The following is a 24,478-nucleotide window of genomic DNA, read 5'->3' on the forward strand; positions in this document are numbered from 1 at the left end:
GTGTTCTAACATGGTGGGCTCTGTGCCGAATGTGTCACAAATGTTCTCCTCTTGAAGCGGGCACTCACATTGTCCCATGGTACAGATGAGGAAACCTCAGCTCAGAGGTCACAGAGCCTGCAGATAGGGTGGCGCTGAGGTTTAAACTCAGTCATTCTGCATATGTCCAGACAAAACTTTCACTCAAAAAGATGCAGGCACCCCTATGTTCTTGCAGCACTCTTCACAATAGCCAAGACATGGAAACAACTTAAATGTCCATTCACAGATGAATGGACTAAGAAGCTGTGGTACACATACACAATGGAATACTATGTAGCCATAAAAGGCCATAAGGCCATTTGCAGCAACATGGATGCAACTAGAGATTCTCATACTAAGAAAGAGAAAGATAAATACCATATGAGATCACTTACATGTGGAATCCAAAATACAGCACAGACGAACCTCTCTAGGGAAAAGAAACAGACTCACAGATATGGAGAATAGACTTGAGGGTACCAACGGAGAGGGGGAGGGAGTGGGATGGACAGGGAGTTTGGGGTTAGTAGATGCAAACTGCTCCATTTAGAATGGATGAGCAATCAGGTCCTACTGTACAGCACAGGGAACCATATCCAATCTCTCGGATTAGAACATGATAGAATCATATATATACATGCATGATGCAGTCACTTTGCAGTACAGCAGAAGTTGACAGAACACTGTAAATCAGCTACAATAAAATTTTTTTAAATAAATAAAATTAAAAAAACCCTGAAAAACCCCTCAGCCATCCTGTCTCCTGGCTGTTAGTTCAGAGAAAGCCCATAGTTCACACTTCAGGAAAGTCCCCCGTGCTCCCGGCAGAGATATGCTAATAGGAGTGAAGATCTGAAATGAGTCAGAATCCTCGGGGCAGGAAATGGTCAGGAGCTTCCCAGGGAAGGGGCAGCACGGCTACGTGTGGGTCTGTAGGAGGGTGTGGCCGATGTTGAGAAACAGGACTAACAAACAGGACTATTGCCAGCTGATGGCGTCGTGGGCAGTCACACTCTGTTTCCTCCTCTATCTGTATTGCCTCTTTTCCCCATAGTGAGTAAGTGTAGATTTCATAATAAGAAATATATATATATATGTGTGTGTTTATTTTAAGAAACTTTCCCTTAAAATTTTAAAAATGCACATTCCAAGTCTCTAAGGCGAACTTCCTGCCTGTCATTCCCTTTGGCCTTCCTCAAGCATGTTCTATTACCAGTTTTTTTTTTTGTCTTTTTAGAGCCGCACCCATGATAGATGGAAGTTCCCAGGCGAGGGGTCGAATCAAAGCTATAGTTGCCGGTCTACACCACAGCAATGCCAGATCCGAGCCACTTCTGTGACCTATACTGCAGCTCAGGGCAACGCCGGATCCGTAACCCACTGATGGAGGCCAGGGATCGAGCCCAAATCCTCATGGATACTAGTCAGGTTCTTAACCCACTTAGCCACAACAGAAACTCCTTTTACTAGTTTTTAAAATAACTTTTCAAATATTCTCTGTGCATATACAGGCATATGCTACATTACACATTTCAAAACCACATTAAGTGAAAGCTTAACTCAAGGAGGCAGGATGGGCTGCTGAGGAAGAAAATGTATCTTAGATTATCACTCTTCAACTTCCTCCAAGAAACAGCCAGGACTCAGGTGAGGCAAGTGGGTCCCTGCCTTGGGTACAAAATGCAAGGGGCACCAAAAAACTCAGCAACCAAGATAATTTTTTTTAGGGCCACACCCGCAGCATATGGAGGTTCCCAGGCTAGGGGTTGAATCGGAGCTGTACCCACCGGCCTACGCCAGAGCCACAGCAACGCGGGATCCGAGCCGCGTCTGCAACCTACACCACAGCTCACGGCAACACCGGATCGTTAACCCACTGAGCAAGGGCAGGGACCGAACCCGCAACCTCATGGTTCCTAGTCGGATTCGTTAACCACTGCGCCACGACGGGAACTCTGAGATAAATATTTTAATCCAATTAAAAAAAATCCCAGTTAATGCAAGAAAGTCATGAGAAATAAAACGCCAAAATTTTAAATAAAAACAGAACCAGGAAAAAAATGGTAGATCCTAGTTATATGAAGTTGAAAATTCTATAATTGTGGGGGGGGAGAGATAGAGGCAGTTTTAAGAAAAAGATTACAAAATTACAATGAAAAATTAGGTAAGAGGAGTTCCTGCTGTGGTGCATCAGGTTAAGGATCCAGTGTTGTCTGCGGCAGGTCGGGGTGGCTGCTGAAGCTCAGATTTGATGCCTGTCCCGGGAATTCTCTCATGAGGTGAATACGGCCAAAAAACCAAACAAAATTAGGTAAGAAAATGAATATTTAGAATGAGAAAACACCAAAGTACAAATTAAAAAAAAAAACTTGACCTATACCACAAACATGACAAAATCTAGAAGACAAAATTTTTTGATTAATTGTGGGAAAGGCTTTTGTTAGATGGTAACTGACAAAATGAAACTCAAAGCTTCAAGACAATAGCTGGAGAAACTGTTCAGTTGTAACAATGTAACTTGTATCTTCCCTGTTTCTTACTCCAGGGAGAACCTGTGCTAAAAATAGAATGTGCTAAAAATAGAAACTACCCCTTTCTCCAACTAGCTGCTTCCTCAGCTGAGGGAGCCTGAGTTCTTGCTGCTCAGAGCTCCCTGCCCCTCTGTTGGTCCATAAACCTGCTTGAGCTCACATAGCTTCCGTCTCTGCTTCCTTCTTCCCTCACCATTTCTAGCAGCTTCTATAATACCTTTTCCCCAAAGGTTTCCTCCTTCAGCTGCAGAAGATGTATGGTAGGTTTGTGCTCACAAACTCGGGAATCTGATCAGTTCTGTCTCACACGATAACCAACACCTGTTCCTTTCCCCAGGTGCCCCCAGAGCACCTCACAGCATGGCAGCAAGAGCCCAGACAGAGAGGCGACATCCTGTCTCTATTCAGTAGGAAGGTGCTCCTAGGCCCCGCCCATGCTCAAGGACCGGGTTTCACAGAAGCTGGGAGGCAGCAGAATATGCACCGCAAAATATGCCACTTTAGCCTAAAGATTCTTTCTTTCTTTCTTTCTTTGGTCTTTTTGCCTTTTCTAGAGCCTCTCCCGCAGCATATGGAGGTTCCCAGGCTAGGGGTCCAATCGGAGTTGTAGCCACCAGCCTACACGAGAGCCACAGCAACGTGGGATCTGAGCCGCATCTGCGACCCACACCACAGCTCACAGCAACGCCAGAGCCTTAACCCACTGAGCAAGGCCAGGGATCGAACCTGCAACCTCATGGTTCCTAGTCAGATTCGTTAACCACTGAGCCACGACGGGAACTTAAAGATTCTTTCAAACTGAAGAAAATGAAGAAACCTAGAGTAAAACCCCTCTCTGCTCTTCCCGTCTGGCTAAAAGTGAGATGTAATTTCCACCTGTGAAGGTGTCCCCTTCCCTCTTCCCAGGAAGAGGATAAGTCATAGACTCAGTCACCCCAGGTGACTCCAAGCTCTGAGCCCAGAGGAAACCACACAACAAAAGTCACGAAGACAAGGTTCGTCTTCTAGGACTTTCCCCCTATGATACCTTCCCAGGCGCACCACTCCTAAACCACAAACGCCCGTTCCTGTCTTGTTTTTCCCTACAAATGTATTGTTAATTGTTAAGCTGGTGTTGCGGGTGGAAAAAATCACGGGAAGAACAGCAATTGATAGTCAACCTAATAAATACAGGAAAATTTTATTGAGGCCAACGTGAGGATTGCGACCCGGGACACAGTCCTTCCGAAAGCCCTGGGGACCACGAAAGCACAGTCACACACGCTTTTGAGATGCAGGGTTGTGAGTCGCAGGACAGGACGCGTTATTGGCCGTGTGCACAATCCAGACCTGCAGGCACAAAGAGAGCAGAGGGTCCCTCAGATTCCTCAGGGCTGAGAAGGAAGGGTCTCACCTAGAGGTGTGGGGAGTGCGCACGACACTCGAAAGGGGAGGGAGGAGGCCCCAGGGACCAGAGAAAAGGGGTTTGTTTACATTTTTCTTGTCTTGCCATAAAGTTTGAGTCTTGTTTCATCACTATGTGAACACAGCAGAAGGGGCCATGCACACGTCTGCTCCAGCTTCACCATAAATCCACCTGCCTCTGAGCAGAAGTCAGCCTTACTAAGAGTGTTGTTCCGGAAAGATGTCACGAAGGAGGTAAAACGTGGAAGTCGCCCTAAAGACCAGGTAACTTCTCTGCGTGGAGGCGGGGGCAGGACCTTCCCAGTCCTTTGAAGGGAAGTGTCTGCAGGGGGCTCTCCAGAGCCCTGCTTTTAACAGGACGGTGAGAAGGAGGGTGGTGAGATTGTCGTTTTGCTGTGGAGGTCTTTGCTCAAGTGAAATCTTGGGGAATCCCAATATGTAAAAAAAGTAAAATTGCAGTTTCTCAGGTAGGTCTGGGGCCCCGCTGTCTCAGCTCACATCCTAGGGGAGCCTAGCGGGTCCTAGGGGAGTTTGCAGAAAATAACATTTGGAAGGGAATAGAGAGGCGGGGCAGAAGTGGTTGGAGTCAGATAATGTTGGGGTGAGGTGTTCGGACCCTACTTGGCAGAGGTATACAGTTGGTGTCAGAGCAGGGTATAAGATTGGACCCTACTCGGTACATGTATACAGTTGGTGTCAGAGTGGGGTAAGCCTCCTCCATCAGGGCTCTGCACAAGATAAAGAACTCAAACAGCACACAAGCCTCTCCAATGAAAAGTAAGTTTCCCTCCCTCCTCAGCCCCGGAGCCCTTAGCACAGCCTCCCAGAGGCATTTCTCTATGGACAGGAGCTTTCCAGAAATACACCAGGAATAGACAGTTCTTTGGTTTTTATTTACTCATCCCCCCCATACACACACTAAACCAACCAACCAGGTTTGTTCTTTTGGGACAAGCTGATGGAAGGTGAACACTCGGAAGAGTAAAGTTCAAAGTAACTTGCATGTGACCAGAGGGCAGACAGACCGGAAGGAGAGGGCCAGGCTCTGGAGTTACACCCGCAGCCAGGTCCTGTTCTGGCACCCGAGCTTTCAGAGCCTTGGGCATGTCCCTTGACCTCTGTGAGGCTCAATTTCTTCTTTCTTTCGAAAGTGTTACAGTAATGCCTTCCTGGTAGGACACGGGTCTGCATGCAGCAGAAAAGCTCCATCACCCGGACTGAACCAGAAGGCTGTCTTTTTCACCCCACGTGCTGGGAGATCCAAAGACCAAGCTCCTTGGTTCTCCATGGGGAGGGGTCCTGCTGCCTCTCCCAGGCTGGGGTGTTTGCAAACAAAGGTAGGGGTTTCTTGACTGTGAAGATTTCTGGGGCGGCTGGCAGCCTGGTGAGGTGAGGGTTCAAGGATGTTAAAGAGCTTACTTAGAATGTTTGCCGCAGCAGGTCACCGCAAAGCATCCTCTGGCTCCAGACCGCAGCCTTCCCGCTGGGAAACACCACCTTAGCGGCGCAAGTGCACCGTCTCCTCAAGGACCCTTGGTTTCCCAGGCTCCGGAACGGAGTCCCCTTGACCGTGGCCCGGTGTCTGCGACTGTCCTGGGCGCTAGGACAACGTCGCCTCTCTCTGGGGAAAAAGGAAATTTACTTTGGAAGCTTCCTCGCAGAGTCCCCTTCGCAGTCTTACTGGCTGGGTCACTCGCTCATTCCCGAACCCCTCCTGAGCAGGGGGGGGGGTCCTCCTAGACGAGACAGGAGCTATGCTGGAGGAGCGTGTTGGGGGGGGGGGGTGTCCGGAAATGGGGCTGTGTGAGGGAGGGGTGGGACACCCGCGAGAAAGTGACAAGGGGGACGGTACGCCCGGCAGGCGGGTCCCAGGCCCGCTTACGGTCCTCAGAGGCCGCCCTGTCGCCCCCCCTTGCACGCTCTCCTCCCCCTCCCCCAGGGCCTCTGCGCGACTCCCGCTGCAGCCCTGTTCCTCCCCTCCCTGCACTTCCCTCCCCGAGGCTTTCCTGTATTTACTTGTGCGGCCCGCTGGTTAATCGTGGGCCACGACTGAGAGCGCCACGAAGGTGGGGACCGCTAACGTTGTCACAAAGAGGGGAGAGGGGTCGCGGCCAGGCACCGCGCAACCCTGGGAGCCGAGGCCTTCTTGAGTTCTGCTCCCTGGGCCCCTCGCCTCCCTCCTGCCCCCACTTTGCGGCGGCCGTTGCGGGGGGGGGGGGGTCACCACAACCTCCAAATCACTGTGACGTCCTAGTTTCTCCTTAAAATAGTTCGCGAATTTCGTATTTTACTCCGTATTATGGCAGTGTTGACTTAAATGCAGAAAGAATGATTTTCTTCCAGATCGTGGAGTTGTTCCAACAGGAAGACACGCCGGGTGTCACGGGGTGCCTCTCGCAGGCCCCGGAGTTGAGATGCACTCCGCGTTGCGCACCGGGCCGGGGAAGGCCCGAAAGATGCCAGCGAGTGGGTCCGGCACCAGCACGCCCTTGCTCGAAATACCTTGGGGCCCCACCCGGAACCTAGTGACTCCGAAACTCTGGGGTGGGGCCCAGCAATGAGTCCGCGCACCCCCGCCAGGTGACCGTGACGCGCGCCGAAAGAGAGGAGAGCGTCCGATTTAGAAGGCAGATAAAGTTAGCTTCAAAACGAAACAAAACCAAACCAACGACGAGGAAGCACTTCGGCCAGTCCCAAGTCCCCCCTCCCCCCCCATCCCGGTCCGCATCCCTCGGAAGGCCGGGGACCACCGGCGGCCCCCGCTCCGGGCAGCGGAGGCATAGGCACTGGTCCCGCGGGCTTCTCTCCTCCGGCGGGAGCTCGGAGCGCAGCGGGCGGGACAAGGGGAGGGGCGGGGACGTGCGCCCGAGCCCAGTGCGAATGGCCTCCGGCCGCGCTCGGCGGGCGGCGGCGCCCCCCGCACCGCCCCTCTGCAGACCTGGCCCGAGCCCACCCAGCGCCACCTCCGCGCGGGTTGGGGCGGCCGCTCGGGCTCGCGGCCTTGGGAAGAGCCGGGGACGAGCGCCCTGAACTTGGGGAGGAAGGACGAGACGGTCCGCGCGGCCGGCTGCCTCCCAATTTCCCCGCAGGCCAGCTCTCCGCAATTATGCGCCTGCCCGGGGACCTCCCGGGCCGATGCGACAGCCGGGAGGAGACCGCTCGGCAACCCGCCGGAGGGCAGGCCCGTTGGGAGCCGCGGGGCCAACTTCACGGGCTGGAAGACCACGGAAGCTGAGCGCAAGTTCAGCCGGGAGCCCCAGCGGCAGGGCAGGCGCGGGCCCGCCGGGCGGGAGGGGCTGAGAGAGCCCCACTTCCGATGCGGTCCCCACTCTCTGCGGATCCCTCGGACCCGGCCCGCTCGGGCCCCGCGCCGCTGGATCCGCCTGGCGCTCCCGCGGCCGCGCCTCCCGGGGCCGGGCCCTCCCCCGCTGCTGGCAGGCTCAACCCCGAGGGCCGCGCCCGGCCCGGCCCGGGCCGCATCCTCCTCCCACTCCTCCCTGGGCAGTCCGGCTAAAACCCGGAGGTCCGGAGTGGAACTGCCTGTCCTCCCAGGCCCGGGGCGGGCGTTGCGCGCTCTTTCAACCACCCCAGGCGTTAGGTCTCCGGAGGACAAGTCCCAGGGCCATTCGGCGTCATGGAGCCCCGCGGGGTGGAGCTGCTAAGTTTGGAGGCTCTGGGACCTGTGCCCTTTGAAGACACCCCGCCAGCCGAGGAGCCGCCTGCCCCGGGGGTCCTCAGCACGGACGGTGGCGGGGACGGCGGCGGCACGTCGAAGGTCCCGAACCCCGACGCCGAGCCCCTGCTCCCTCAGGAAGAGGCTGCCCTCCGGGAACAGGAGGAGCTGCTGGAGAGCCGTCGCCGCCGCCGCGCGCGCTCCTTCTCTCTGCCCGCCGACCCGATCCTGCAGGCGGCCAAGTTCCTGCAGCAGCAGCCGCCGCCGGCCCTGGGGACGGGCGCAGAGGGCAGCGAGAGGGCCGAAGGTGCGCTGCGCAGCCCGGGCAGCTGCTGCGCCAAGTGCAAGAAACGGGTGCAGTTCGCGGACGCGCTGGGGCTGAGCCTGGCCAGCGTGAAGCACTTCAGCGAGACCGAGGAGCCGCAGGTGCCACCTGCCGTGCTCTCCCGCTTCCGCAGTTTCCCAGCGCGCGCAGAGGACCTGGAGCAACTTCCGAGCCTCCTGGCCGCGGCGGCGGCGGCGGCCGCGCCCCTGCCAGCGCCGTCTCCCCGGCTACAGCCTCTCTTCGAGCTTCCCGAACCGAGCGCCGTGGCCGAGCGCCTGCGGCGGCAGCGCGTGTGCCTAGAGCGCGTGCACTGCTCGGAGCCCGGGGGCGTCGAGGTGACCGGCTCCGGCCGGGTGCTGGGCTGCCCTGGGCCGCGCGCCGTGGCTGTGCGCTACACCTTCACCGAGTGGCGCTCCTTCCTGGACGTGCCGGCCGAGCTGAGGCCGGAGCCGGGGGAGCCTCCGCCGGTGGCGCCGTCGGGGGGCCCCGGGGACGCCGAGGACGAGCCCGGCGCCGAACGCTTCCACTTCGCGCTGTGCCTGCCCCCGGGCCTGCTGCCCAAGGAGGGGGAGGACGCGGACGCGCCGGGCGTCGCCGTCCACTTCGCCGTGTGCTACCGCTGCGCCCAGGGCGAGTACTGGGACAACAATGCGGGGGCCAACTACACGCTGCGCTACGTGCGCCCCGCTGATGCGCTCTGAGCCCGCGGCGCTCGGCCCCGCGGCGCTTGCAGGGACAGCACCAGGAGGCTGCGGCTGCGACGCTCTGAGCCCCGGGATAGAGGGAGCCGCTCACCGCAAGCTCGCACCCAGACAGATCCCGGCAGCAGGCACGGAGCCTCGGCCACTTTCCCGTCGCTCAGGCCCCTGGAGTTCCCGCCCACGTCAGAAAAGGAAGACAACCGTCGGGTGTCCAGTGGCTGCCTCCGCGAAGGCTCCGGATTTCTGCGCGAGGCTGCAAACCCTTGGGATTTGTTTTCAACCGTGGACTGCGTGTTTCAGCCCCTGTAGCTTGCGGGAGACCCCTGGGGTCTCAGGAAGAGGTCAGACCCTGCCGCTGCATCGCGCCCCGGGAAGGCGTGGACTGCGGGCCCGCGTCCTGTTTCTCGAGAAATCCAGGTGGGGCCTTAGCAGACTGTTCTTTTCTTTTAACCAGGATCTGGGAAATGTTCGCCCAGACTCATGGGCTTGCGTACAAATGTCCTTTTGCAAAGTAAACGCCACGTGCACGTCTCTTACTTTATATTCAGCTTCGGGCAGTTGGGGAGGCCCTGGCAGGCAGGCGGTCTTCCTCAGTGGATGCTGCTACTGAACTTTAAAACAGTCAAATAACAGTATTTTCAAATTTCCTTTCTTCCATATCCCTCCTCTCTGATGTGGAAAGGCCCAGACTTCCCATAATGGACTGGAATGTTCTTTACACTGTTTTGTAGAAGTCGTTCTTTCCCTGGCAAAATAAGATGCTTGGTGACTTGAAATGCCAGAGTAATCAGCAAGCTTTGGCTGTGAGCCGCTCCAGCGGGTCCTGGCCCCCAGCCCCCTCGTGTGGGCAAAACACATCGTAGCTCCTAGACTCTGGGCCATTAGCAGTCGGAGAAGCTGGACTCCGGATGGCTGGACTCCAAGCCGCAAGATGAGGGGATGGAGAGGTGGTTTTCTGCCCCTCTTGGAGCCACCGGTGGGAGTGGGGCCTTGACTGATGAAGCATGCCCAGCAAGAAAATCCCGCTCTGAATCCCATGGGCACCCAGCACAGGCTAGGACTGTGGGAACCAGTCTGGTTGGCCTTCTTTATTCATTGCCGATGTCTGCGGATGCCAAGATAAGAGGGCTATGGATGGCTGGGGCCATGGGTGGCAGGGGCCAGTGAGCCTCTGGAAGGATCTGACTTCTTTACACCTTGGTCACCTGTTGGTAATTCATCTTTCTTTTGTTTTCATAGGTTCCAGCACGCGGCTAGTACAGTCAGTCTGTTGCGTGATGCTCAGCTTTAAGGAGGAGCTGTTTCACTGCTGCTCTATAGGTATCTCAGGGAGGCTTCTACATACAGCCTACGGGCCAGAGCCTATTATCGTAGGGCCTGGGAGCTAAGCTTGTTTTTTACATTGTTAAACAGTTGATAAAATTCAAAGGAAGACTCCTGTTAATGAGAATAGTATGAAATTCAAGTTTCAGTGTCTATAGATCAAGTATTTTAGGAACCCAGCTAGGCACATTCATTTACACTTTTTTTTTTGTCTTTTTGCCTTTTCTAGGGCCGCTCCTGTGGCATATGGAAGTTCCCAGGCTAGGAGTGGAATGGGAGCTGTAGCCGCCGGCCTATACCACAGCCACAGCAACACCAGATCCTTAACCCACTGAGCGAGGCCAGGGATCGAACCCTCAACCTCATGGTTCCCACTTGGATTCATTAACCACTGAGCCACGACAGGAACTCCCATTTACACTGTTTTTTTGTCTTTTTAGGGCTGCACCCATGGCATATGGAGGTTCCACAGCCACAGCAATGCCAGATCCGAGCCACATCTGCAACGTATACCACAGCTCACTGCAATGCCGGATCCTCAACCCACTGAGTGAGGCCAGGGATCAAACCCGAAACCTCATAGTTCCTAGTTGGATTCGTTTCCGCTGAGCCACAACGGGAACTCCTCATTTACGTATTATCCATGATTGCTTTCCTGCTACAAGAGCAGAGCTGAGTAGATGCAACAGAGGCCGTGTGGCAAAGTCTAAAATATTTCCTATCTGGCCCTTTATAGAAAGTCTGCTAACCCCTGCTCTAGAGAAGTGGTATTTTTAAAAACTCTGTGTTGAGAGTTACTGTTAATAAGGCAGTTACATTTTTAGTAAGATTGGCCACTTGAAATAAACGTCCTTGGGGTGAAGGTAGGACGGTTACCTTACTGCCAGTAGTCTTGACTGGTTACAATGAACATTGGTCTTGGGACATCCAATGTACAGCGGTCACTGGACTGGGGAGGCGGGGAGGCGACGCCACCTGCTTTTTACCTCTAAGAAATAACAAAAAGTCAGGGCAGCTGAAATCGAACACCATCTAAATTAACCTCAAGCTACAAAAACCGCCAGAAAAAAAAGGTGCCTCAAAATGGGATGTCCCGAGCTATAGAGATAATTAGTTTGAACTCTGTTTGCTTTGGTGATAATGCATTATTTTGAAGTGTTTAGATTTTTAAAAATTGAATTAGCGCCGTATAATGATCAAAACAGAGCTCCTCTTGTCTGGTATCTTTTAAATGGTAACCCATTCAATCTAGACTAGACTACATAAGAAATCGATGTTTAAGAGGTATTGTGCAGCAAGATTTGTATTCTTGTAAAAACCATCATTGATTCTCAAAAGTGTATTTTGGAACTCAAACAATGAATTTTAAGAGGACCTGTTTTCATAATATAAGAACTTCAAGCACGGCTGTTAGGAAAGGGAATCGAACTCTACTCTCCCATGACTTTTGGAGACTTGCTCTTCTAAGGTTCAGAAGTTCGTACAATATTTTGAACAGTCGCCTTTCAAAGCCCCGGGACTGACAATCTTCTAAATGTCAGTTTTATAAAGTGCCAACTTTTCATTGCAGACCAAGGCAAACCCTTTGTAAAGCAATGTACGGATGTGACATTAGGTCTTTTTGTGTTTTTGGAAAGTTAATGTCCAGGAGGGGCAGTACGGAGGAGCGCGTGGAAGCAGTTCAGAGTATTCCCGGGACGCCGTGAACACACACACGTGTTCCCTAAAGCACAGTTCCCACCATGCAGCTGTGGTTTTTCTGTGGTCGTGTTTATCACAGCTCCGTAAGTGAGGGTCCTTCTTATTGAAAATGTAAGTAGCTTCACCTTCTGGCCCGGCTCTAGGGATCAGAAACTCAGTTCTGCTCCGCTCAGCTCACTGCCTGACCTCCAGGAGAGAGGTGCCAGTTTCTTCCCATGGGCAGTGGGTCCACGGAGCCCTGGGTCATGGCGAGCAGAATGAAGTGTGGGCCCTATCTAGAGAGTCGGAAGCAGTGGCTGGCGGAGTCCCCTTGTGGCTCAGCAGTTAGTAAACCCGACTAATATCCATGAGGATGCGGGTTCGATCCCTGGCCTCGCTCAGTGGGTTAAGGATCTGGCGCTGCCGTGAGCTGTGGTGTAGGTTGCAGACACGGCTCAGATCCCAAGTGGCTGTGGCTGTGGCTGTGGTGTAGGCCGGTGGATGTAGCTCTGATTCCACCCCTAGCCTGGGAACCTCCACATGCCACGGGTGTGTCCCTAAAAAACAAACAAAAAAAACCCCCCAAAAACAAGAAAACAAAAAACCAACCAACCAAACAAAAAAAGAAGCAGTGGCTGTAATGTGGCTGTCTGTACAGAACACAAAGCAAGGTGACCAGTTGCTTCCAAGACCTGACTGGGGAAGCCAGGATCCTGCTCCGAGCTCTGGGGACACCAGCTGTCCTCTGTCCAGCAGCAGGGTCATAACTCAGGCAGCCTTCCTGTGGCAGCAGGGAGCGGGCAGTTGTCATGGGCGAACCTGGCCGTGGCGGTGGCGGGGGCGGGGGGACCTTTCCATCAGGTGTGCAGTTTTCCACCTGGCCACGTCCTCCCCTCCCTTCTGCCCTGACCAGGGGAGGGCTGCCCTGTGATGCTGTGGGTTTTGAGCGAAGCAGAGCCTTCTGTTCATTTCATCTTTGGGGACTGGTGTTGGACTCTGTATATCATTTTATGAGTTTGCCGTATTTCTAAGCTTTCTAGCATGAGGTTTTTGCATATTTTAATATGCTGCGTTTCCTCATCCCCTGACTCAGTGGCTCGGTTCTTAGGAGTGTGTGGCTGGGAGCCACGTGGCGTGTTGTGATCTGCGTCACGTGTGCTCTGTCAGGCGTGCAAGGAACAGCCTTTGGGAGGAGATGGGAGGTTTTACTTTCGCGTGACATCGTGGAACGGACAAGTTTTTGAGCTTTTTTGGCTCATGCAGTGGGACATGGGTTGGTGGTTAAACGAGGGCACCATGGCTGGTCGTAACTTAACGGGCAGCCTGGCCAAATAGTGAGCTGTTTGACACCCAGCCTGGCCTGGCCAGTCCCGTGATGCCGGCCCGGACGGTCTTCCGGGGGTGGGGGATGGGCTTCTCACAGCGGCCAGGGGCTGGAAGCAGGACACACCCTGACCACCTGGCCCAGCCTGGTGACCCCGCCTTTTCTCCTGTGGGGCCATCCTGGGCTGTTGTCCACCAGCAGGCCGGTGCCTGGAAGCCCCCGGGAGAGGCTGGCCCTGGTTCTTCTCGGGACGAGTGATGGAGACGTTCCATTAGAGGCCTTGCTGTGTTTCCATGTTCCCTGCAGACTGCCTTCTGCTGGTCGAGGTGACTAGCAGGACGCAACACTAAACGGTCCTTTGCGCCTCCAAGGGCTGGTTGCTGGAGAGCCAGACACTGTAACCGTAGGCTCGTGAGGCCTTCGACGCCTTTGCAGCTTTGGGGAGACGCTGTATTTGCATTGGCTTTGCCCTCTGTGGCAGACACTCTCTGGCCTGGACCGCACGAAGTCGCATCTTGGATAAGGGGAGGTTTTGAGATGGCAGAGATCAAGCGCTTGCTTTTAAGATGGTCTAGTGAGATTTGCCTGGTGAATCTGATAGAAGGTAGGAGTCTGTTAAGTTGTGCGTACAGCATATGTTCAACCTGGAAATCCTTAGCTGCAGACGTCTCTGGTAAAGCCAAGACATTTTAGAGACACTTACAGACACTGAATTAGGCCAGTTTGATTACTCATCCATTCACCTTGCTGCAGCTTCTCTGACACCGGTCAGCTCAAGGCACGGCCCAGGGAGAGCCAAGAGCATCCTAATGCATATTCCAAAGTGGGAAACTCGCTCTGAAAATCTGAATTGAATAAAGGTGAAAGCAGGTGGCTTTTGGGAACTGAGCCTGAAACACTGAATCTCCGTGTGAAAAACTGATAAGCACACCCTGCAGAAGGCTTTCTATCGATCCCACCTGTGTGTTATGTTGAGGAAGCGTCCACTCCCACAGGTGAGAAGTTTGTGGTCACTGCAAAGCCATGGGCTTTAAAGGGGCCTCCTGGCAGGGTCTCTAGAGGGTTGGTGGTTCCTGCGCCTCCCTAGATGTTTCTGGGTGAGGAGCCCCGTTCTCAGGAGGCTGTTCTGCTGCCACTAAAGTGGCATCTTTTCTACCTTAAGTAGGTGAGAGAGGTTACCGTTTCTCAGAGGGAGTTAGGTTTTGTCTAATTTTTATATTATTTAAAAAGACACGTGGGAGTTCCCGTGTGGCACAGCTCCATATGCCACGGGGTGGCCAAAAAAGAAAAAAAAAGGAGAAAGAAAAAGAAATGGGAGTTAATATTCACAACGACCTTTAGTGGTCTAGAGAATTCCCTTTGTGTGTTCCTTTCAGTCCGGTTAAGGAGACGTGGTGTTTTCACGCACAGACTGAAGGCATGTTGTTTATAAAATTACATTTTTCAGCCAGAAAATCCCAAAGCCTGTGCGTCACCTACGTCACCATTAAATTAGTGAGGTCTGTTTGTAGCAGTAGGATCGTAAAAATATAAACCGAATTGAGTTTGAAGGCCCCTGGGATATCTGAAAATGAGTGTTAAATGGCTAAGTACGATATAAATGGACACTGAATCGCAGGCCAGTCCTTAACGAGGAGACACACAATACACTCTTTTGGGGAAAGAACTAACGGGCTGCAATTTAGAAAGATCTGTGATTCCCCGGCTTAGCTCCGCACCCCAATAGATGGGAACTAGAGGCTGCTTCTGTTCCCTGATGCTGAGTGATGGTGGGTTTTGCTGTTACTAGAAAGTCACTACAAAGGCATTTCTGTACTGGTGCAGCTGCCCTGAAAGACTAGGGTTTCTGGCAGAGGAAACACCACCTTCAAAACAGGCTCGTAAACTACTGAATTCTGAGGCCAGGGGCTGCCCGGCCCGCCCTGCCCGCCTTGCCACTCAGGAGAACGTGCAGGGGGACACTGCTTGGGGCCTGGGCCTGGCATGGCGGGCCTCCCCGCCCCGGGGGCTCCGGCCTGTGCGGAGGGTGTTGAAGGCTGCCGTGAGGCCCAAGACCCAGCGTTTGGGGCCTCAGCTTTTGACTCTGCCCCATCCACGTGGCCCAGGAAACCTTTGAGGCTCCTGTGTGGATGGATTGTTAGAGCCAGGGGTCTCTAAAGCCATGGGCACCATGCCCTGGGGGCGCAGCCTCAGGGCCTGGCAGACCCCTGTGATGTGTTACCTGCGTGTGACAGCAGAGACTGGGGCTCGGGCAGCAGGCCCCAGCTTCTGAGCAGGGGTTCCCTCTGTGTGATGGTCTGACTGTTGCGGGTGAGCCCAGAGCCTCTGGGTGTTGAAGTCACTGGTGCCTGCGGTGTCACTAAACACCCAGGTCATTCCTCCAGGGTTGAAAATGCAGCCTAGGGAGTTCCCGTCGTGGCGCAGTGGTTAACGAATCCGACTAGGAACCATGAGGTTGCGGGTTCGGTCCCTGCCCTTGCTCAGTGGGTTGACGATCCGGCGTTGCCGTGAGCTGTGCTGTAGGTTGCAGACGCGGCTCGGATCCCGCGTTGCTGTGGCTCTGGCGTAGGCCGGTGGGTACAGCTCCAATTCAACCCCTAGCCTGGGAACCTCCATATGCCGCGGGAGCGGCCCAAGAAATAGCAAAAAAAAAAAAAAAGAAAAAAGAAAAAAGAAAAAAAAGAAAAAATGCAGCCTAGCTCATCTGGGGTCTGTCTGGAAGCACCTGAGCTCAGGGAGGCCGCTCTGATGGCTCTGACCCGGCAGTGGACCTTGCGGAGGCTGCCAGGCCTGTCTGGGATGGGGGCAGGTCTCGGGGTCAAACTGTGACTGTGGCTGGCACAGGGTCTGCCTCCCTGAGCTGGAACCAGGGGGCCGAGGGGTCCTTTATCAGACGTGCAGCAGCTGCACGAGTGGGCTGCTCTTCCAGACAGGATATTTTACATGATTGCATGGGATTGTGTATAGGTCCTTCTAATAATGTGAGAGAAAACAACCTCATCAACCTCCGTCTGAGGATTCGCTCGAGAAATGTGCCTGGCGGAATGTTTGGGACGGACTAACAGATTGCTGTCAGTGTGACTTCGAGACTGTTTATTTAAACTGAGAGCGTCTGCAGTCAAGACCCGGTCCTCATGCTTCTCCTCGATTTTAAGAGGGTAGTTATATTTGGGGGGTTGAGAATGTCTTCAATGCTGAAGATTTGGGCAGGGGGGTTTCTGTTTGCTGCTCTGCTGTATGATTTTTCTATGCGTGTTACACCTAAAAGAATGCTGACCTCAAAGTCCTAATTTGAATAAAGAATGTAAAGCACTCTGGGACTCGGAAAGCTATCCTCGCGTCTTTGAACACATTTGGTGTCACAGCTGGGGCGGGGGAGGCCTCTGGCACCAGGTGGGTAGAAGCGGGGACACTGCTAACATCCTATAGAGGGGCAGGGACCTGGGGTCTGGGACCCTTTGCTGCAGTGCCTGCACCTGAGCAACGTCTCCTGGAGCAACGAAATACAAATATATGGGACTAAAAATAGCTGCTTGCATGTCGCTGGGGCAAGTTATGGACCAAAAGATCACAAAACCCAGCTGCCACTTCTTCAGAAGCAGGGAACGGCGGCGTACGCGGGCCCCCCCAGCACCATCAGGGAGGTGGGCAGACCAGCTAAGCCCCGCCCTGGCCCAACCCTGGCCCCGCCCTGGCCCAACCCTGGCCCCGCCCCCTCACCCACATAAAGAAACAGCTTGTTTCCCCCTCAGGAGCCGGCAAAGGTACGGGTGACTTCTTTTCGTTCCCCCACCTGCTGCAGCAGGGGCCCCAAATAAAGCCCTGCCTGCCTTTCTTACCCATTTCTATTACGGAAGGCCAAGGACCCTGGCCGGTGACCCTGCAATACACAGGACAGCCGCCGGCAAAGAACTGTCTGTCCTGAGACCTCTGTGCTGAGGCCGGAGAACCCTAGTGGACAGTATTGTACGGGCACCGATTTCCTGGTTTTAACGAGGTACTGAGGTTACGGAAGAGACTGTCCCTGGGAAACCTCAGTGAAGTCCACGTAAGGTGCTGTTTCTGCATCGTCTTGTGAGTTTCAACCATTTCAAATAAAAAGTTGCAACAACAACATTAAATTAAACCTTATTATTTTTTTTTGTCTTTTTGGGGCCACACCCACAGCATAAGGAGGTTCCCAGGCTAGGGGTCCAATTGGAGCTGTAGCCGCCGGCCTACACCACAGCCACAGCAACGTGGGATCCAAACCGCATCTGCGACCTACACCACAGCTCACGGCAATGCCGGATCTTTAACCCACTGAGTGAGGCCGGGGATCGAACCTGCATCCTCATGGATGCTAGTGGGGTTTGTTAACTGCTGAGCCACAATGGGAACTCCACTTTTTTTTTTTTAAGAAAGCCCCCATTGAGAAGTGTATACAGAGCTGTCAGGTGCTGTCCCTGCGCTCAGCTAAGGTGGCCTCAGGCGGGGAAGGTGCACCTGCTCCAGGTGAGCCAGGCCCACATGGCTCGGCCCTGGCTGGCCGTGTGCTTTCAAACACATCCCTTCGCTCACGAGCCCGAGCCTTCACTTCTGCCACGTGGGGTGGTAATTTTTGCCTAACTCCACGGCCGTGAGCACCAGGGGAGGTTCTCCGAGAGGCGTGCTTGCTCTCAGCTTCCCCTTCCCCTCCGGCCTCTGCCCGCTGGTTTCCGCCAGTTCCGTTCTGAGGACGAACTTCGTCTGCCTTCAGCTCAAAGATTCTTCTACTTTGGGCAACAAATCACAGCGGCCTCCAGTGTGTGGACTGATAGCTTGGTCTTGGTGCCTGGACAGACGCTGTGCCACTTGTGTCTGTTGTTGGTAGGATGGGAGGTATATCACATGGCCTTACGTGTCTACATGTTGTTCTGACATAATATGTACACTGTATGTATATATATATATGTTCGTCTGCCCTCTGTCTTTGCATTTCCTTGCAAAGCTTCTTCAGAGATTAACCCCGCATGTTAAGAAGCTGCGCTGGGGGGCCTGCAGTCCGACAACCAGTTTTTGTGTCCTTAGTTCTGTGACAGCCCTCCCCTCCTCCCCCTTCCCTCGAGCTGCTCCTTGTCAATCTCTCTTGGGGCTGCTCCTCCTCTGTCACCCGGTCCTCCCCAAACCTTTCAACTCTCTGTTCTCTTAGAAAGTTGCTGCAAATTTCATAGTGGGGGCGGCGGGGGGGGGGGCTGTCTCATTCTTTTTTGTTACCCTGGCAGTGGCCAGCATTTCCCTGGAATGAGCACATGTCTATGGGCACTGCCCACATGGCAGGCACATCCATGGCCCTGGGACATGTGGCCCATGGGGCATGGCTGTCCTGGAGCTTCATTCGGGGACAGTTGGGTCTTCACATGGGAAACACCGCACGGCTTATACTTACACTTTCCTTTTTTTTTTTTTTTTTTTAATTGGTCTTTTTAGGGCTGCACCTACAGCATATGGAAGTTCTCAGGCCAGGGGCTAAATTGGAGCTACAGCTGCCGGTCTACACCACAGCTCACAGCAGTGCTGGATCCTTAACCCACTGAGCGAGGCCAGGGATTGAACCCGTGTCCTCATGGATCCCAGTCGAGTTCGTTACCACTGGGCCACAGTGGGAACTCCTACCCTCCTTTCTTCTCCAAGGCCCAGCCAGCTACCTCTACACATGTAGGGGGATGTCATTTCCTCCGGTAAATCTGACCCTTGGCCCCCCTGGGGTCGGCTCTGTGAGAGTCCCTGTTGGGGGCAGCTGGGAGGCCAGGTGGCTCAGCCCGTTTCCCGCAGCTGGGCCCTCCTCGTGGCGTCGGCAGGGGTCTGCCCCACAGCAGAGAGCTGCTGCTCAGCCTAGAGCCTGGTCGGTCCAGGCACCGCCTTTACAGCAAACCTGTTTCACGTGCAAATACGTCCAGACACCCAAGGAGCGAGCCTGCCACGCTGGAAACCTGTTTGGCAGCATCTGCTGAAGCTGGCTACACACAGGGCCCCGGGATCAGAACTTCCACATTCGTGCCTCAGAGTGCACAACGGCAACAGGAGACACGTGCACGCGGGCACAGGAGATGCGTGTACACCGGGCACGCGTGCAAATGTTTACACTGTGATGTCTGGAAGAGTCAAGAGCGGGAAGCCGCACTTAACTACAGTCACGAGGGGCCCCTGGGGAGCTTCCCGCCAGGTCTGAGCCGCGTGCCCAGCCCCCGCTGCCTGAGGGCTGCGGCCCTCGGCTGCACCAGCGCGAAAGCCCACCGTGTCCCAAGCTGCCAAGTGGCTCCCTCTTGCCGAGGGCGACGGCTGGGGTCGGTTGGACGCCCACGGTTAGACGTCCTGGCGGCTGTCTGTGGGGGCGGACGCTGCAGGGGTGCTCCCGTGCCCGGCCCCCTGCCCAGCCCCCGCTGCTGCCCGCGGGGCCCCGCTCCCGTGCGGGTTGTGGGAGCTCAGCCGCCACCCACCCTCTGAGCGGGGGCCCTCTCACCCCAGAGGGGACCCTCTGCAGACTCAAGGTCTCCTGGGGGTGTCTCCTTGGGGACACGGATTATTTAACCCACGCAGACTCACACTGGGCAGCGTGGTTCACCTCAGCCCACACCAGGGAGAAAGACGACAGTCTGCCTCCGCTGACGTTTTTTTTTGTTTGTTTCTTAGACGGTGCAAGGCTTGGGCTGGAGGAGGTGGGTGCCAGATTTATTGGGTTCCCTTCCAGGCGCCAACACAACCCTATGAATTGGGCTTTGCCCCTGTTTTATAGCTGGAGAAACTGAGCCCAGGAAGGCTGAATAACGTGCCTGTGAGTAAGAGACTGCGCTTGCATCTGACGGAGAAGTGAAGGACCCAAGCCCACTGCTCTTAACCGTGCACGGTGACAACTAGCAGACACTGGGCCAGCGTCCCCACAGTCTGTCCGCAGGAGAGGAAGCAGAGCTGGCTCGGCTCCTTCCCCCTTGGGTCTCTCAGGGCTGCCACCTTCGATGTCCTGACTTGTGCTGCCTGGACAAGAGGTCACCGTCCCTCTCTTTCCCACCTCTGTCCTGTCCTCAAAGTCCCAGCCACCTGCTTCTTCAGGGGGGCTGACACTGGGACCAGCTCCCTTTCTTATTGGGTAAATTATTTATTAAAAAATGGGAACTAACTGCTCGAAGGCCCCATAGTTCAGTAAAACACAGCATTAGTCAGTGTTCCAAACTGCAAGTTACAGAAAGGAACCTGAGCTGGCTCGAGCCATCACGGGCTTTGGTTTGCTGGATCTGGGCTCTTGGGTGCAGTTTAAAGGCCTCTCCACTCACCACGCACAAAAATAAACTCAAAATGGCTTAAAGACTTACACGTAAGAAATGACACCATAAAGCTGCTAGTGGAGACCACATGCAAAACTTCCTCTGACATAAACTGCACCAGTGTTTTCTTAGGTCAGTCTCCCAAGGCACTAGAAATAAAAACAAAAATAAAGAAATGTGGAGTTCCCGTCATGGCTCAGTGGTTAGCGAACCTGACTACTAGCATTCATGAGGACGTGAGCTCGAGCCCTGGCCTTGCTCAGTGGGTTAAGGATCTGGTCTTGCCATGAGCTGTGGTGTAGGTTGAAGATGCGGCTCGGATCCCAGGTTGCTGTGGCTGTGGTGTAGGCTACTGGCTTCAGGTCCGACTGGACCCCTGGCTTGGGAACCTCCATATGCCGTGGGTGCAGCCCTAAAAAGACAAAAGGCAAAAAAAAAAAAGAAAGAAAAGAAATGGGAACCAGTCAAACTGACAGGCATTTGTACAGCAAAGGAAACCATAAACAAAACACAAAGACAGCCTACATAAAGGGAGAAAATATTTGCAAAAGAAGTGACTGACAAGGGCTCAATTTCCAAAGTGTACAAACACTTCATATAACTCAACAACAACAAAAAACAACCCAATTGAAAAATGGACAGAAGACCTAAATAGACATTTCTTCAAAGAAGAAATACAAATGTCCAATAAGCACATGAAAAAATGCTCAACATCGCTAATTATTAGAGAAATGCAAGTCCAAACTACCATGAGGTATCACCTCACACCGGTCAGAATAGCCATTGCTAACAATCCTACAAATAACAAGTGCTGGAGAGGGTGTGGAGAAAAGGGAAGCCTCCTGCGCTGCTGGCAGGACTGTGAATTGGTACAGCCACTATGGAGAACGGTATGGCAGTTCCTCAGAAAACTAGAGTTACCATATGATTCAGAAATCCCACTCCCAGGCATAAATCCAGGCACAACTTTCATTCAAAAAGATACATGCACCCCTATGTTCATTGCAGCACTATTCACGATAGCCAAGACAAGGAAACAACCTAAATGTCCACAGACAGAGGACTGGATTAAGATGTGGTCCAGGTATGTGCATGCATGCAATGGAACACGACTCAGCCATAAGAAAGAACAAAATAATGCCATTCGCAGCAACATGGATGGAACTAGAGATTCTCATACTAAGTGAGGTAGGTCAGAAAGAGAAAGACAGATACCATATGATAGCACTGATACGGTGGATCTAAGATACAGTGCAAATGAACCTATTTACAAAACAGAAGCAGACTCACAGCCCTAGAGAGCAGACTTGTGGCTGCCAAGGCGATGGGGCTGGGGGAGGGCCGCAGTGGGAGGCTGGGGTCAGCAGGTGTGAGCTCTTATACATGGAGCGATAAACAAGGGACTGAACAGCACGGCGAGCTGTGTTCAACGCCGCATGGTAAACCGCAGTGCAAAAGACTATACACATAAGAGAATGTATATACATCTGAGTCACATTGCCGTACAGCAGAAATGAACACAACAGTGAAAATAAGCCTACTTCAATTTAAGAGAAAAATAAGTCTTCTCCAGGGCCTGGAAGCCAGTGCGAGGGTACTGGAGCCGGGAGGGCCTCTGCCCTGCTCACCTCTGCTCTGTCTGCTCCTGCGTCTCTCCCCGCAGCCTGGGCTCCTCCTTACCTGTCTGTGTGAGCTGGATGGGAGGCTGCTCTGAGTCCGTCCCTGGAGCTCTGGTGCAGCTCGGGCAGAAATACAACCAACCCTCACTCCCAGTCCAGAGAGGAGACAGCCCCTCTGGCCCACCCCTGTTCCATCAGCCGCGGCTAGAGGTGGGTAGGATCGGGATGCACAATGGCCGTCGGGAGCCCCTGACTCCTCTGAGGAGTGGAGGGGGCTCTCGTGAGACAGCAAATATCCCAAAGCGTCTCCACTGCAAATACAACACACACACGATGCAGTGTGTGTGGAGGTGAGTTTGCCTCACGGCCTTGTCGCTGCCCTGCATCTCATCACCCTGGGGCGAGGAGCACGCCCTGCGTCTCTCAAGATGGGAGCACCTGGGTGACTTGGCCTTGCAGCTCCTCTTTATTGTCTCCAGCCTCTCATCAAGCCTGGCATCTGGGGCGTTCCCGTCGTGGCTCAGTGGTTAACGAATTCGACTAGGAACCATGAGGTTTCGGGTTCGATTCCTGGCCTTGCTCGGTGGGTTGAGGATCTGGTGTTTCCGTGAGCTGTGGTGTAGGTTGCAGACGTAGCTCGGATCCTGCATTGCTGTGGTTCTGGTGTAGACCAGTGGCTACAGCTCCAATTCGACCCCTAGCCTGGGAACCTCCATAGGCTGCGGGAGCAGCCCAAGAAATGGCAAAAAAAGACCCCCCCCCAAAAAAAAGCCTGGCATCTGGGAGCCCCTCGGGAGTTCATCCTTTCCTCTATGTCCGGTTGGCACCGCCATCGACCCTGCCAGGCCGGAGCTCCCTCCCGTCAGGGCCTCAGTTCCTGGCCGGTCCCCACGTGCAGAACTTCTCCCTCCACGGCCCACTGCACCTGCCGCCCACCCCGTTCCCTGGCGTAAGTGCTCCCTCTGCCACCAAGCAAGACTGCCCAGCCCAGAGCGTCGGCCCAGGCAGAAGGAAGCCTCTTTCTTTGGGCCTCCCCAGCCCTACCTTATCTGCGACTCTCCCAGGGAGCCTGTCCCCTTGGACTTGTAAAGCCACCCGGACCGTGGCTAGCACGGTGCTCCTCTCCCCTACAGTAACTTAGGGGCGCGTCCACACCTGGTCCGTCCCTACAGACTTTCCCACAGGTACCTGACAGTTTCTAGACGAACGAGCAGGCAGCCGACCTGGCTTCCCGAGGAGCTTAATGTGCATCTACAGGCCTGACAGCGACGCGTAAGGCGGTTGAAATCACCTCCATTTCACAGGCGAGGAAAGGAGTTTAGAGAAGCCGCCAGGAAGAGGCAGCACTGGCAGATGGAGGAAGGACTTTCTGGGATGTCCCTGGCTTGGGTCCCTTGGGTCCTCACAGTCTCCATAGGAAGCTCCCTGTCCCAGAGCCTGCCTCCCACCACAGACGCCCCAGCCTCCCGCCTGCGTTCCCTCGGCTGCGTTCCCTGGGGTTCGAGTTCTCCAGGCCTCGCTGCTGTCCTGCTCTCGCAGCCGGGCCAGCCCTTGGCCATCTTGGGGTGATTCTGCACGTGCTTAGCTGGGCTTCCCCAAAACGAGGTCAGAGTCATTCCTCAGCCCCAGACTGCTCACTGTTCCCTCAGGACGTTCAGAACTTTCTTTTTAACCGGGGGCGGTTGGGAGGATGTGTGAGGAAGAAGTTACCGCTGGGCGAGTGAGCGAAAGATGTTTCCCTTCTTTTTCTGCCGGGTTCAAATTCTGCCTTAGGAATCGAAGGAGCCGGCAGAAGCCAGGGAGAAAAAGTTTCCAGTTCAGAAAGGACTGGAAACACGTGCTGGGTTAGACACCGGACCAGGGGGCTGGGAAGGACTGCGGGGGCCAAGGCCCCTCCTTGAGTGCCCTGGGCCTTGGCAGAGGGCCAGCTGGCTTCCCTGCCGAGTTGATCTCAAACCCACATTTCCATGGACCACTGGGGGCTGAAGGCTCGGGCCCCTCCCTGATGGCACCAAAGTTCCACACGCTGCTGGGGCCGGGTCCTGAAGGTTTCCTGATTGTGCCCAACACTAGCACTCAGACGACTTGAGGGTGGTTTCTTAACCGCTTTTTTGGCTGAGCCCACAGCATGGACAAGCTTCCGGGCCAGGGACGTGAGCCGCTGCAGTTGGATTCCTAACCCACTGTGCCGTGGTGGGAACTCCCGAGCAAGCATTTGTTTGTTTATAGAGTTCCACCAGGAAGTGTAAGGCTCTGTTTTTATTTTTAAACATTTCATGGCCATACCCATGGTATGGACGTTCTCGGGCCAGGGCTGGAACCTGCACCACAGCAGCAACCTGAGTGGCTGCGGCGACAACGCCAGATCCCTAACCGGCTTCACCACCACCAATCCTATTTAGTAGATCTTGGCAAGACTCTTGGCATTTATATTGTAGCCTGTTATTATACATCCTGTATGTGCTGTGTGTATCACATAGATGCACCTAAATGAAATACTCCTTTAAAAACACAGACCCAGTTACACTGTTATCAAACCATCTCTGTAATCACATGAATTCTTAGTAGCTGAGAGGAAGTTCTACTGAAATATTTTA

At 54.2% G+C, this 24,478-nt stretch overlaps 2 protein-coding genes across 2 annotated transcripts in view; one reads left to right on the forward strand and one right to left on the reverse strand.

Moving 5' to 3' along the window:
- Positions 1-24,478, reverse strand: part of LYRM4 (LYR motif containing 4) — a 182,571-nt gene that overhangs the window by 33,379 nt on the left and 124,714 nt on the right. The window lies entirely within an intron of this gene.
- Positions 6,837-10,216, forward strand: PPP1R3G (protein phosphatase 1 regulatory subunit 3G). Its single transcript, XM_047794442.1, has 2 exons — positions 6,837-9,072; positions 9,895-10,216. The coding sequence occupies exon 1, from the start codon at positions 7,591-7,593 to the stop codon at positions 8,653-8,655; it is 1,065 nt and encodes a 354-aa protein (XP_047650398.1). The 5' UTR covers positions 6,837-7,590; the 3' UTR covers positions 8,656-9,072; positions 9,895-10,216.

The sequence above is a fragment of the Phacochoerus africanus genome, chromosome 9 (assembly GCF_016906955.1).
Source record: "Phacochoerus africanus isolate WHEZ1 chromosome 9, ROS_Pafr_v1, whole genome shotgun sequence".
Classification (NCBI taxonomy): Eukaryota; Metazoa; Chordata; class Mammalia; order Artiodactyla; family Suidae; genus Phacochoerus; species Phacochoerus africanus.

What these genes read in the sequence shown, in the direction of transcription:
- PPP1R3G (XM_047794442.1), top strand. Translation starts at nt 7,591, where the DNA reads ATGGAGCCCCGCGGGGTGGAGCTGCTAAGTTTGGAGGCTCTGGGACCT.